The sequence below is a fragment of the Monodelphis domestica genome, chromosome 4 (genome assembly GCF_027887165.1).
Source record: "Monodelphis domestica isolate mMonDom1 chromosome 4, mMonDom1.pri, whole genome shotgun sequence".
NCBI lineage: Eukaryota > Metazoa > Chordata > Mammalia > Didelphimorphia > Didelphidae > Monodelphis > Monodelphis domestica.
Genome location: NC_077230.1, coordinates 3709141 through 3724661, shown reverse-complemented (window position 1 = coordinate 3724661; position 15521 = coordinate 3709141). Strand labels below are relative to the sequence as shown.

The 15521-nt window shown below is 39.1% G+C and overlaps 1 protein-coding gene across 1 annotated transcript in view; it reads right to left on the bottom strand.

Annotated features, from left to right (window-relative positions):
* BRWD1 (bromodomain and WD repeat domain containing 1) overlaps positions 1-15521 on the bottom strand; it is a 139199-nt gene that overhangs the window by 11909 nt on the left and 111769 nt on the right. Inside the window, exons 30-37 of the mRNA XM_007493084.3 lie at positions 14735-14890; positions 14292-14412; positions 13078-13203; positions 9468-9549; positions 6650-6691; positions 3908-4054; positions 1778-1930; positions 905-1068 (exon numbers count right to left, since the gene is read on the bottom strand). Coding sequence (XP_007493146.2) covers positions 905-1068; positions 1778-1930; positions 3908-4054; positions 6650-6691; positions 9468-9549; positions 13078-13203; positions 14292-14412; positions 14735-14890 — 991 coding nt within the window. The remainder of the gene's footprint in view (positions 1-904; positions 1069-1777; positions 1931-3907; positions 4055-6649; positions 6692-9467; positions 9550-13077; positions 13204-14291; positions 14413-14734; positions 14891-15521) is intronic.

Here is a 15521-nt window from a genome sequence, read left to right as displayed (position 1 = left end):
CCAGCCGACAACCTCGGAGTAATTCTATAGTCGGAGCTCTCCTCTTCGATCGCCAAAGCTTGCAATCGGATTCTCCCTCGACAAGGCCAAGCAATGGCGTGGAGTCCACCTCATGCTCCCCGACGGTCACAGAAGCGGTCGCCCGGATCACGGCCCTCGCCTTCCCTCACCACAAAGGCCGGGACTTCCTGCAGCCTCCAGGAGCGAAGGCAGGGTGCTCCTTGTGCATCCTCTCGCACCCAGGCCGCTCCTGAGTCCCCGGCAAGCCTAGCTGTTCCCCGAACAAGACTCGCCACCGGCGGGCTCTGGTCCCTCTCTCCGGCCGCCTCCTTCCTAGACGCTGAGCTCCCGGACCGCCTTTCAGCCCCAGCCGGTACCCCACGGGCAGCCTTTGGCCAATTCTGTGCTAGTTCGCCTGCATTTAGTCTTCCGGTGCACTTGCTCGACGTTGTCTCCGATGCCACCGAGGGCAAAGACGGTCCTCCCTCGTGGAGTGCTCGCAGCACTCGTGGGAGAAGCGGGGCCGCGCGAAGCAGGCCCTGCTGCTGTTTACTTGCTGGCGGGTGAGTGCACCACGGCAGGGGGGGACGTGCTACGATTTAACCTGCACTTTACAAGTCACTGTGGCTGCACACGTCTCTGGTTACATTTTCCCATGCTGACGCCTTGTCGATTTACCAGTTATGGAGAAATTCATTGATACCCTCCATGAATGGAGGCATATTTTGTTACACTGATCAAAAAACCTATTTTGCAGAATTTTGCTTTAATACAATTACCAAAGATTGGAAGCACCTTGTATTCCCTCAAAGTCTTTTCAAATCAGTCGATACCTATATCTAATTCATATACTAAAACATCAAAGCATTCAAAAGTTATCTACAACTTGCCATCACCGATTCACCTGAATTTGCTCGACGGGTAGCCACATGTAGAACCTTGCCTTTTCTTACACCGTTGACTTCTTCGCAATTTTTCATTATATTTTTGCCCAATTTTAAAATCAGAGGAAATTCTCCTTATTTTTTCCTCAAATAATGCAGATAATCTAAGAGTCATGCTGTAAATCTACAAAGAAAATGAAAAAAGAAGCAAAATTAATTAGAAAAAAGACTTCAAAAGTAATCTCCAGATTTTACTAACAAAAAAGGTCTTGGCCACTTATTTTTATCTGGTTGTCAATGGAAATTATTCATTAATTTCAAATCTTTCCCCTAAACGCTATTTATTAAAGCGTGCAATAAAGATACAGAACGAGATAAATTTACAGACACAAACAGCAGTTCTGAGGGGGCTGGGATGGAGACCAGTGGAAAGTGACTTAAAAAAAACAAATCAAGGGTAAGAAAAGCTTAATGGTGGTCTCTACTCCTGATGGCTAAGGCTGAGTCAGAAAGCAATAAAGGCCCTCCCTTCGGGGTTGGGTCCTCAAAGCAAATTCTGGAGATCTTCACGAAGCAGTATTTACGCGAGTGCACGTGTAACCGAGAGCCCCAAACGCGTACTACTCTACCACCCCACATACATGTGGAAAAACAGAGGCAACAAAGAGAACCACATCCTAAACACTTCTGTGCCTGACAGCTGTGAATTACACCCCAGCACCAATATGCTGTATCTGAAAATGTTACCAAAGGTTTTAGGCGGATGGTTACAAAGGAATTTTCACTTACCTGGGGTAGCTCTTCTACTCACCACTGACTAGCATGTGCTAACCTGCAGGTTATGATTATAGATCCCTCCATTTTGTTTGTTTTAAAAATGTACTAAAAATTACCTTTGACCTTTTGTTTGGTGTATATGCTTTAGCATTACTAAATATTAATCGAATATCTTTGCAAAATTCCAGCGGGTTGTCATAATTTCCTGCTTCTAGCGTCTCCCTCACTGTCCCAAAGTCCATTGGAGTGTCTATAATATCTCTATAGTCCTAGGTTGGGAAAAAAAAAAGTCATTCAACAAATATTCTTACAAATACAGAAAGCCAGTTTTAAAAACATTTTCAAATTAAAAAGATCAGAATGGTAAATCTATAAAGAAATCCTTAGAAGCTACACAGTTCATCTCTGGTTCCATTCAGGACTGTACTCAAACACTTCCTAACATACGAAAAAGAATTTAGTTTTCAAAAGTAATTTTGTTTCAGTCTATGACTTTGGATTAAAATTAAGAAGCCTGTGGGTACGTTTGCTTACAAACAATAGAACCAATGCTAAACTTAAAAGTTTATTTTTGGTATTCTAAGTAAATGGGTAGTAAGAGGTATCATGTAGTAATGGATAGAGAGCCAGTCCGGAAGTCCTTAGATCCATCGGACATATATGGACTGATCCTGGGCAAATAATTTAATTTTTCAGGATGCCAAGGCAGGTAACTATAGCCTGTAGAATAGGTGACTATCTGTACTGGCTGGAGGAGTTTCCTTGCTGGGAGAATCTAATACCAATAAAATTATAGGTTAAGTTAAAAATAATAGTTAATAAGAATAATCAACTTAGTATAATGGTATGGGTGCTTAGGCAGTCATTACAATACAGTTAACATTTATATAATGCTTCCTATGTGTCAGGCACAGTGCTAAGTATTTTATAATTATCACTTCGTTCGATCTTCACAACAACTCTGGAAGGTCATCATTATTATTATCATCCCTATTTTACAGTTAAGGAAATCTAAGCAAACGAAGATGAAGTGACTTGCCCAATGTCATGCAGCTAGCAAGCACCTTGAGCAGGATCTGAATTTGGGTCTTCTAGGCTTAGAGTTTATTCGACGTATCACCTAGCTGCCTCTAGCACGGCCATGCCTAGTCCTTGGAAATGGACTATTGGCTCGATCACCTGTTACTTTTCTATTTAACCTGGCTAATAGTTTTCACTTGATATTGGCTAATGTGTGTTCGTTTGCAGATTAGGCACAGAACTACATTTATATTCCAATCGGAGTGGAAAACTCACTGCTTTGGGCTTTGTTCTGAAATTTAAGGATGAACTCTTTGGAGAAGCAATGGCTCATGCACAGGATCTCTGGTACGGAACACCGCCAACTTGAACCAGAAGACCTTGTACAATCCGTTACTGGCGAGGGAGGACAGATTTGGGGACAGCAATTTGTCTGAGTTCACACCACAGTGACCAGGAGAGGCAGGTCCCTCTGACTCTAGTCTCTGCTCTTCACACTGTACTGAAGCAAAAGCCTGTTCAGACTAACATAACTATAATCAGTGAAAGGCTCTGATGCGTTTTTCAAACTATAATCAACAGAGAACGAGAGTTTCTGGAAAAACTCCCGGTACCAAAATTCTCAATTTTAATTTGTTTTCTTGGTATTAAAGTGTCCGCAGAAAAAGAACTACTGTGTTATTTATGAACATATATGACATCAAAGAGGGATCTATAAGAACGTCAATGGAGCGAAATCCTGGCATTGAAAAAGTAACATCTAAGCAGCACTTTACAATTATAGAGCTTAACACACGATCTCATCATTTGATCTTCGCAACCATCATGCATCTGTCATATGACCTCCTTTGTTACATTCTTGAGTGTATGTATTATCCCATCTATACAAACTAAGTCCCACAACACAGGCTATTGCTTTTTATTGTTATAATGTCTTTGTATTTTCAGCATCTAGAAACATACCTTGAATTTATGAAGAGCACAGTCATTAAGCTTAATAAACATTTGTTGAATTGGTGCAGATTATTAAGACAATTAATTTTTACAATGCAAACATTTCAAATTCCTTTTCAAACATGATTTTGTCAAAAAAAAATGTAGTTATTAACATCTTGCACACACCAGAAACTGAGAGTATATCTTGTACATTACAAGTTTAATTTTTAAAGACCCATCAATTATATGCCATTGCCCCCAAAACAAAAATGTAAAAAATATTAACTTACTGGATACTCAACCAAATCAACTGGATGTCTAAATGGCTCAGAATCTTCACACTGGAAAATTAAGTCCACTAGTTCTTTACATTGTCTCTGCCAGTTATTTTTATCATATTTAGTTTTATTGCTGTTCCTTTTCTTCCAATGATGCTCCTAAAACATAGTTATAACATCAGTTTCTAAAAACCATTAACTGCGCCTAGGAAAGGAGACTCTATCCTTGATAAATTACATACTAAAGAAACCATCACCCTATCATTAGATCATATGAAACTATCATTATTACAATTTTAAAAACTTTCACAAATGATCTGGAGTGCCAAATGATCTAATAATATGCAATACCCTAGGATTAACTATAAAAACTATACTTGATTCTTGGGTATTTATCTAATAACAAAACTGTAGAATATAATCTAAACTCCATGCTGGAAAATAACACAAACCAGTGACTAAGAGATTGCTTTGGAGATGATAGAAAACAGAAGCCTATGTTTTTAAAGCTGAAGAACATTAGGCTCTACTAAAATGCTATAAAACGTATTCACAATTAAAGTCTTTGAGACTTCAACTGGAAAAATGTGCATTGCCCATGGTTATGTCAAGTCATAATAAAAGTAACAGTACCCCATAAATTAATTTACTTGTTCAGTTCTCTACCAATTCATCTGAAAGGGAAAAGGGTCAAGGATCTAGAGAGAAAAAAGAGAGAAGGAAGGAGGCCCAGCAGGATAAAATATCAAATTATACTCCAAATCAACAGATTAGGTGCACAATATATATACAGAGGGAATCAAACCAAGGAGCCCAGTATGCAATACATCTAAAGATCCTAGTTCTGGGGTAAGAACAAAAACCACAGAGGAAACTGAAAGAAAACGGACCAAACAAAACAAAAACAAAAATAAAAGTCCAGAACTGTGGCACAAATACATCAAATACCAAGATAAGCTCCAAAGGTCATAGCATAAACAAATTACAAGAGCAAGGAAGAAAATGATCTTTTAGATCTATGGAGAGGGGAAGAATTCATAAACCTAAGACAGATCACAGAAGATAAAGACAACTTGGATCATGTAAACATTTAAAATTTCTGCACCAACAAATCCAATGCAGCTAACATTAGAAGGGAAACAGTCAACTAGAAACGAAACGGAACAAAAAACAACCCTTTGCAGCATGTCTAATAAGCATTTACTTTCCACAATAGATACTAAGAACCTGACTAGAATGAATGAGAATAAGAGTCCTTCACCAATTGATAAATGGTCCAAGTAGACGAGCAAGCAGTTTGCAAGGGAGGAATCCATGCTCCAATAATCATACGAAAAAATGTTTCAAATCACTAATAATTAAGAGAAATGCAAATTAAAGCAACTAAGACTTCACCGCCTATAACCTGGCAAAACTGACACATAATGGAAGGGCTACAAGAAAACACGAACACCACTACGCTATTGGTGGAGCTATAAATTGCTTCAGCCATTCTATAAAGACCCGTGGAACCAAATCCCCATTTTCACTAACTGTGTGTCAATTTTGATGTAATGATCTCACTATTAGGCCTAAACTCAAGAGATAAAAAAAGAGGAGAAAAAGGAACGCTGTGTTCAAAACTATTTATGGGAGTTCTTTCTGTAGAAGCAAAAGCCTGGAAACGAAGGGGCTGTCTATCAACTGGGGAACGTCCAAGCCAATGGCTGTCTACGAAATATTCTGGAAATTGTCCAAACTGGGGCAGAATTAAGGAGGCAAAGCCAACAACTGAGGGATTTAGAAGTGACATAGTGACCGACTAGGATTCCAAGCACTGAGGATGAAAATACTCCCCTCACACGTGACAGAGAAGTAACAAACGCAAGATGCTGCCGAAGCACACGTGGATGGACGTGGAATAGGGTTTGCTTCAGGGCATTACAGTACAATACAATTATGACAAAGATTCTTTTCTCTCCCCCCATGACTGGCAAGATTGGATCAGGAGAAAATAAATTCCCATTTAAGAAACCAATTCATGATCAAGTATTCAGACTGCAGTGCGTGCCCTTCTGTTCCCTGTCGATGACTCATTTTCTTCTGGACACACAGACTCCAACTCACGCCTGCTAGTCCTTAATTCTGTGTCTCAGCAGACCCCTGAAATGTCACGGCAGCTGCTTACTGCTTCTTAGGAAAATGACGGATTCCATGTTCATCCTGTCACCTTGGGCTGCAGACAATGCCTTCTAGCTGATGAACCCTATTCATACGACTACCAAAGAAACGAGGCTTCCACAGCAGGCTTTCTGAAGTGCCCCCTCGAAATGTCATTCCACAGTTCGACGCTCCCTTTCCCCTAAAACACCCAATCCAAACTCCTCTACCCATTTTCAAGACTGCCATCACTGGCTGCACTTATCCAATTAGGTCAGGCCTGTCTTCTATTCCATAGCAACGTACACTGCTTATTACTAGTTCAGGTTTTCCCTTTCTCCCTTTACCCCCCACATGACCCCTGCTTTAATTTTTTTTTAAGTCTACCTCCTTCAATTCATGCTGAACTTCATCTTGAGTTTAATCAACACTTAATCCTAAATAGTTTTTTAATTTTCTTAAGAAAGACTAATTTAGAGCCGGCACCCTCTTGAGGACAGTGCAGGAACTCAGAAAAATATCTATTTCAAGAAAAAGAAAACCTTAAACCAGAATTTAATTAGCATAATTCCTTATAAAAAGTCAACAGCATGTTAAAAATTGTGGATAACTCACTCTTATTCTTCCAGAAGAGGATTTAGGAAGATCATGCTCATCCTAAAAAGAAACAGAAATTAGATTGCTCAAAAGTTTCTCTTTTCCCCCCTCAGTGAAAATCTTAATTTTAGAGCTTAATAAATGCTCATGTCAATCAAGAATCAAACCTGGCAGGGGCAAGTAGCTGGCTCAGTGGATTGAGATCCAGGCCCAGAGATGGGAGGTCTTGGGTTCAAATCTGGCCTCAGACACTTCCTAGCTGTGTGACCCTGGGCAAGTCACTTAACCCCCACTGCCTAGTCCTTACCACTCTTCTTAGAACCAATACCCAATATTGATTCTAAGATGAAAGGTAAGGGTTTAAAAAACAAAATCAAACCTTGGTCTAAGCCACTGCATATACACATTGAAACAAAAAAGTATAATTCATGGGAAAAATTGCTTGGAGGCTTCTTTACCATAAGGAAATAATTAATGATGTTCAACGATTTTGCATATTGAACATCATAAATTGTAAAGTCAGCATTTCATAGTATTAATTTAATTAACTTTAAAACACAGCTATAGTTGAACATCGTAAGAAAAAGTGATAGCTAGTAGTGAGTATGATAAAACGGCAGTAGTCCTTCACTCATAGGTCCAGTTTCTAAATCCTAATTTAGTCACTAATGTGATATCAATAGATCATTTTATCTCAATCTGCTCATCTGAAAAAAACTGACCGTTAAAACTCCATCTATCTGTTCTAGGGGAAAATCTGTGAGTATCTCTGAGCAGCCATCCTAAAGCACTTAACAGCTTCTTTCACGCTCGCCTGATGCCAGTGTAGGCGAGGTAATAAAGTTAGGGAGACAATGCAATAGATGACTGACTGAATAATGCTAATCGGCAGAAGATGGCTAGTGGAATCTTACACGGCCGTATGAGATTACACTAGTCCCTATTCTCAATGAACACCTGAATGGAAGCCTGGATCATTTTCTCATTGAGTTTTCGGACGACACAAGCGTGGGAGCAAACACATAAAATGATCGTGTCAGAATTCAGAAAGATCCTTGATCAGGACAGCAAAGAATATTGGCCCAATTTCTGAAATATGAGATGTACTAACTATAAAAATAGTTTGTGGGTCAAGAAATAAACCTCCCCAAGTCTAAGATGGGGAGATGGCAGTTCATCTGAAAACGGTAGGGCAATCTTTAGTGGGATGAGAAGTAAATATAAATCAGCAATATAACAGACTGAGAAAAGCTAAAAAGGGTCATTTCTAGAACAAAGGAAATGACAGCTTCACTGTACTTTGTCCTAGAACACGTCTGATGGGCTACATTTTGGGCAGGATAATAAGAAGTGGGATAACGTTCAGAAGAGTGAGAATAGGATGGTAAAATGCTTTGACAATAAGCCAAATAATCACAAATTCAAGGATCTCTAGCGTGGAATGAAAAGCGTTAGAGGAATGTAACAGGGGCACCTTTGAGCTGTTGGTTTTTTAAACCCTTACCTTCTGAAGGGTGGCAAGGCCTAGGCAATGGGGGCTAAGTGCCGTGCCCAGGGGGACCCCCCGGCTCTAGGCCTGGCTCTCAGTCCAGCTAGCCCGCCTTTAAGCTGTGCTGTCTTGTCCTGGCCCCGTCCCCCACTTCGGGCAAAACCAAGAAGAACGAGGAGAGGTCCCAGAGGCAGGCCTCGGGCTTGACGTGAAAACAAAACCTCGAACACGGCGGCTATCGACAGCAGAGCGGGCCGCCAGAAAGGCCGAGGTTTTTCCTTACTCAAAGCCTTCAGATGAAGGCTGCAGGGCCATTGCTGGGACATTCGAAAGGGGATTCTTGTTTCGCTAAAGCTTACGGCCTGGACTGGCTCGAGCCCCTTCGAGCCAGTAGCAGGATGACAGGGTCACCTGCACCCGGCTTTGAGCCAATCCAAGCCCTCTGGGTTTCCTATTAGGAACGAAGACGGACATCGGGGCTTGCCCACGACCTCGGGAATGCCTGCGTCCAGGCCAGAGAGAAGCAGTGGCCACAAGGGCAGGGAGGGCCACAAGCTGCACCCCGGAGCTCTGGCTCCCTCCTGGGCGGCCTCCGCTCTGCTACAGCGCGCCTAAGGAGAAGCCCTTCTGCCGACAGCGCCCCTCAGTCAGGGGAGGAGTCGGGAAAGCTCCAGCACCCGGCGCCCAGCGTCCACAGCTCCCCCTCCGATGCTGGCGCGCTCTCCAGACAACCAGTCATCAACGCAGACGGCGCCGGGCCTACCGTTTGCTTTTAGGAGTCGCTGCCCAAGGCGCCTCCTCACCTGAAGGCCAACAGATCCTACCCCCACGGCCTCAAAAATAGGCAGAGAACCAGTTTCCAAATAATTCTAACACATCAGGTTTCAGGGATGTTGCTATGCAACAATGGATAAAGCATTCAATTAGTGATAATGGATGAAAACTTCCAATTCCACCTCCTTTAAATAGTCACGTATAAATGATTATTTCACTAAAAGATAACTGAAGATAATAAAGATTAAGAAAGCCTGTATGCCTTTCAGTACCTAAATGATAAGCAGAATAATTTTTTAGCCACAACTCATTGCCATTTAGGCAAGATTACACCTATTCTGTTCAAAGGGGGGGGGGGGTTGTATTTATCTATCTGTGTGTGGGGGTCAGAAATAGATGTTTTGATGACAAGTACAGAGAGAGTACTTTAAATTAGTTTTAACTAGTTAAAACTAAAAAGTGATTTTCTCTTTTGATTTTAGGTTAGGACAAAGTTTTTCCTATAAACAGAGGTAACCATCACCATACTTTTTAGGGAAGAATTGTAAAATTAGTTACAAAAGAGTTTTATACCAAATCATCAGCATCTGTGCAGCTTTGCATGTCATCTTCAGTAGTATTATAAAACTCAGAAATATTTGTGCAGTCTTGATTGCTGAAAAAAAAAATAGGTTACTTCAATTAGAAAATATACAATGACGGTTGCTTCTGTGATTCTAGTTTCATAGGACATCAGAGATGATCCACAGAGATAAGTGACCATCCAGTAAAGTTCCAAGCAAAAGTGGGTATCAGGGTAGGTAACGAGACCTACAAACATGTCTGAATTCAATCTCTAAAAACTATGGAAGACAGCACAGAGAGCCAATGTCTGTTCTCCCCAGACTGTAAAACAAAGTCATAGTCTCTATTCCAGATAGAGTCAGGATCCTCTGGGGGAAAAAAGTTAAAAGGTGCTTTTTTAGCAAAGTAGCTTTTTGTATTGCCCAAGCTAGAAAAATGGGCATTTTAAATAGAAAAAAAGAATTCCTATCATGTTTTCCCCCAAATCATGGATGTTTTATTAATAATAGCAAACATTATATACCATAAACCAAGAGATAGTATTATTTACAATTGACACTTTTAAGTTTCTTCAAATAAGATCAGAGTAAAATAAGTATATTTATTATTATTGTTATTATTTAAAAGTCAATAAATAAACATTTATGGAGTTATCTACTATGTGCCAGGCACTGTGCTTTAAAACAATGAAGATAAAAGGAGAAGTATGCCATCAATGAGTTCATAATCTAATGGTTAAAGATTAGACATAAAAAGGTGAAAAGATAGAAGTGAGAGGAGGCAGTTAGGAGATTCAGTGGACTGAGAGCCAGGGCAAGAAACAGGATGTCTTGGGTTCAAATCTGACCTCAGACACTTCCTACCAGTGTGACCCTGGACAAGTCACTTAAACCCCATGCATAGGCCTTACTGTGATTCTGCCTTGGAACTAATACACAGTATTGACTCTAAGACAGAAGGTGAGGGTTTAAGGGGGGGAAAATGAGGAATGAGGGAGAGGAAAAGTGATGACTAGGAATAAGAGCACAATTAATTTTTGTGGGCAGGGTGGGAAATGATTTGAAGAAGTGTGAGTTTCAAAGAAGTTGATTTCGTATTGCAGAACAATGAATTTCTGAACATCACGAAATCCATGAATTCATCTAGATCTCTTTTAAATAGTACAGGGTAAAGAAAATCCTCCAACACCCACCCTTCCACCTTCCACCTCCCTCCAGAGGGCGGAATCCCAGGGGCAGCAGCTGGCTTCGGAGATGTCAGTTTCAGCTGTTTCGTTTTTTAACTTTTTTTGGTTTAAACCTGTAACTTTATTGGGATAGGCAATTCCTGAGGAGTAACCCCCCCCGGCCCCCCTCCCCGCAAACAGGTAATTATTTTATGACTTAAAATTATTAGTGAGTTGCCTGAGGAAGATATTGAGAATTTATATGACTTGTTGTAGGTCACACAGTCAGTGTGGATCTTTAGTACCTAGGCAGGAATTCTAGAATTTAAGATAATTCTAGAAATGCTAGCAATAGTTCTAAGAAAAAAGAAATCAAGGAAATAAGGTAATGTAAAGAGGAAAACTTAGGTATTTTCAGATTAAAGAAGCTCTGAAATTAAATTTTTTTAATGAAACATTAATGAATTTAGTAAAGTAGGAGGGAAAATAAAGCTATAACAATCATTAGTCTTTCTTTATGCTATTAATAAAATCCAGCAGGAAAAAAATTCCATTCGAAATAACTAGAAAATGTACTTGGAAAGAAGGGGGGTAGAGTTCATGACTGGCCATAAAGATATAAAAAAGAAAGACAACCATCAATGAGACAAAAAACCAAAGAAATAAGATCAGAATTTAATATACATCTTAAAAAACTGTCACTAATGTTCACATTTTCATATACAAATCTTTTTTCCTCTTTGTTGTGAACTGAAATGCTCATATTCGTAATAAAATATAAAATTTATTAAAAAAAAAACGCAAAATGCACACATCTGGGAATTGACATATTAAACAAGTTCAAGACCTAGATAAATAAACTGTAAAAGGCACTTCGCAAAAATAAGGAAGGCTGAAAAAGAGATATGTTTACTGTTTGTGGTAGACTCTATCAATTGAACAAAAATGACAAATAGCTAATTTGTTTCCTAAGTGATGCACAATATCAAACTACCACGGAGCCACCAAATCACAAAACAAAACAATCCAACTGGTGAAACAAAAGTTCAGGAAATCGTAATGGAAAGTCTTAAAAAAGAAAAGGAATCTAAGAAAGATGATAGACACAGACTAGAATGACTGGCTCTCCAACTGCACTAGAAAGTTATCACTGTCAAAGCTGTTGTTCAGCTGTTTCAGTCACATCTGGCTTTTCATGAATCTGTTTGGGATTGTCTTGGCAAAGCCACTAGAGGGGAGTTTTCTGGGAAAACTATAAAATAGTTCGGCAGAAATTAGGTTTATGCCCACATCTCACACAATATCCAAACACGAAGCCAACGTCTCCTGGGATGGGCAGCAAAGTGGTACAGTGTATAGAGAGCTGAGCTTAGAGGCAGAAAGATATATCTCAGAATTTGACTTGACTAGATGTGTGACCCTGGGCAAGTCAATTAAACCTGTTTGCCTCATTTTCCTCATCTGTAAAATCTAGCCATGGAAGGAAGTGGCAAACATGCCAGTGTCATTGCCAAGAAAATCCCAAATAGGGTAACAAAGAAGTCAGACATAGCTGAGAAAGGCCTAACAACATCTCTTGGTATGACACAGGAAGTTACAAATGAAGTTATGCGCCAAAGAGAGGTCAAATCACTGTCTTTTTTTAAACTGGAGGGGGGAGCTGGGAAGCTTAGTGGACTGAGAACCAGACCTAGAGATGGAAAGTCCTGGGTTTAAATATGGGCCCAGACATTTCCTAGCTGTGAGACCCTGGTCAAGTCACTTAAACCCCATTACTTAGCCCTGATCACTTCTACCAATACACAGTATGTATTCTAAGACAGAAGATAAAGGAGGGAGGGAGAGAAGAGAGACAGAGACAGAGGCAGAGAGAGAGACAGACAGACAGACAGAATGGAAGTACTTTGCGCTATAACTAGGGAGAAAAATTTTAGGTATATCGTCATAAAAGAAAAAAGGCAATTCAGATAACATGAAACATTTATTAAGCACTTGCTATGTCTCAAGCAGTGTATCAGGAGCTAGGGACACAAATACAAAGGATGAAATAATTCTTTTCTCAAAGAAGCCAGACTTGATACAAATAATCTGGAGGAACTATTTCCTAATGAATGTGATCAAAAGATATGAATAATCCGTTTTCAAAAGAAGAAAAGCAAACAATGAAAAAAGGAGACAAGGAGGTGACAGGGAAGAGATGTTAAATCAAAAGGCCTCTCAAGCTGTCATAAAGATTCTAACAACTTGGTTGCTGTTTGGAATGAATGTCGCCTTCAATTTGACATCCAATTTACAATATAGTATAAAAAATTTTAACTGGCATCTTTTTCAATCACTGCAAAGAACACTGCTGACGTCTGTCAATTAAAGTAATAAGTTATGCTTCAAAGGCAAAAATATTCAGTAGAAAGAAAATATTCTATAACATGTAGTACGACGCCAACTACTACTTACTTAATGAATTTTAGAAGTTGGTCCGTGATCTTCTTAGCTGATCTTGCAATAGCACTTTCAGGCTCATTAAAGGTTCTGGCATTATGTTCTATATACCTTACTTCCCAGACTAAGGCAGAAATCCTCCTTTTAAAAAAGGTAAATAGAATAACACTGAGAAGCTGGTAAATTTAGGACTAGAAAATGAAAAAGTGGAATTAAATAACAAAATTATGCTTATGATGCCAAGATAAATGTACAAAAACATTATGAACCACCTCTAGTACTATGAACTCTGTAATAATAATGACTGATCATATCAGTTTGAGGCAAAGAGGACTCAAATGTCTTGTCTCATCGATGGAGACATGAACTAGAAAGGAAAGTCATGTCTGCATCTTTTATTTCCCAAATCAAACTCAAATAGAGGTGGATTCTGGTAGGGCACCTATCTCAGAAAACCCCAAATTAACAGGATCTACTTTTGTATTTTATTTTTATTTATTCTGCTAAACATTTCCCAAGTATATTTTAATCTGGTCTCAGAGGACGCGTCACTTAAGGCCTTGGAATCTGACATCTCCATTACAGAGAACAGTCTGGGGAAGTGAAAAGTCAAGAGACTGGCCCTTCGGTCTTTCTGCTGCCCCCCTCTGCTCTAAAACTATACTACGTGTAATCTCATTTTTACCAAATGAATTGAAATTAGTATAGATGTTGTTTACAGTAACTTTATACAAGTTGGGTCTTAAAATGGAAAAATAATGTTGAAAACCTCACTAATTGGTAATAAACGTGAAAAGGCAAAGGGAAAGGGGGAAAGCATTTATATAGTATCTACTATATGCCAGGCACTGTATAAAAGTGCTTTGCAAATATTGTCTGTTTAATACTGTAACTATAAATTATAATGGTTTTATTTCTAGACATTCTAGAGTTGATCCAGGTACAAAGTCATGTCTAGTGTTCAATAATACTCAATATTTATTAAACTGGAACATAATTAGAAATAAAAAAAATAAAAACACCTTAAGAATAAAATCATTTAATTAGTAGGCTAACATGCTAATACTAGAAACTAATCTGAAATGCCATCTAGTTAATATAGCTTACATCCACACAATTTTTTGTTCCTGTAAAATAAACATCTTCATCTCCTTGTTTATAATAAACATGGTGGGTGGGAAGAAGGAAGAAGCACATATTAAAATTAAATTCCTTTTTAAGCGACTGACCTGTAAAATCGATGGACAAGTCTCATCCGAATTGTGTAAAGATCTGTTGGATAGGCTACCACTGTACAATACTTTGGGTATGTACACAGATCAACTGGACCTGCAAAAGCTGCAGCCATATCTGTTGTGAGGAAAAAAAAAGCTATTAAAGAGAAAAATTAAATTAAAGTGAACTTTTTTTTCTTATCTGCAAAATAGGAAGTGGAGAGATTTCCAGGAATGAAAAATATAAAAACAAAAGATATCAATAAAACTTATTTTAAAAAGAAATTAAATCATGTTCTTTCTCTCAAAAGAATTTAGGAAAGAGTCAAATGAAGATAAATAGTAAAACCAAAAGACTAATTCACACTATTAGCAAGCAATGTATTTCATAATTATTTTGATGATTTGAGTTGATGGTGGGTATTCTGTAATATTTCTAATGAAATGTAAACTGTTACCAAGATTCAAAAGCTGATCAATGCCATTGATGATTCTTTCACATTCTTCGTCCCGGGATTTTTTACCCCATTCACCAATCTGGGGTTTGTATAACAACTTCTCTAGCTCATCTGAAGTCACTGAGATACTAGCTCCCAATTCTTCAGGTGGATCAACTACATAAAAATGAAAAAGGACACACACACAAAGAGAACGAACAGAAAAATAAACAGTCCACTTTTTAAGAACCCCTTGACCCTTTGTTTATATCATAAAATACCCCCCAAAGCACAACAAATAGAATCTATCTTCAAAAGCAACCTTTCAGTGTCGATCTAATTAAATTTGATCAAGTTTTATTCCAATTCTGTTATGATAAGCACTGTACAATTTCAAGAGTCAAACCTTTATGGATACTTTCAAAGAGTCAGCGTAGGATGAGCAGAAGGGCAAGAAGGGGTAGGGAACAGACGGAGCTTTTATAGAGCTCCTACTGTGTATTAAGCACAGTGCTCAGCATTTTGGGCAAGTCACAATTGCGATAATGATAGTTAATACGTGTCTCAGCAGGAACTGCTTTAAAATGACTACCTTTTTGGAGATGACTCGGCGGAGGAGACTAAGGCAAAGAGAGAAAGTGACGTGCCCAGAATCACACAGCTGTGGCCCTAGTTGAACTCGGTTCTGCTCGACTCCAGGTAGAGCGCCCTATTTACTGAGCCGCCTACATGAGGTACAAGAGGTTTTTCTTCACTGCAATTTCAACTTCAGTAGTGGCTCTTCCAGAGGGCGGCCCTACCTCATACG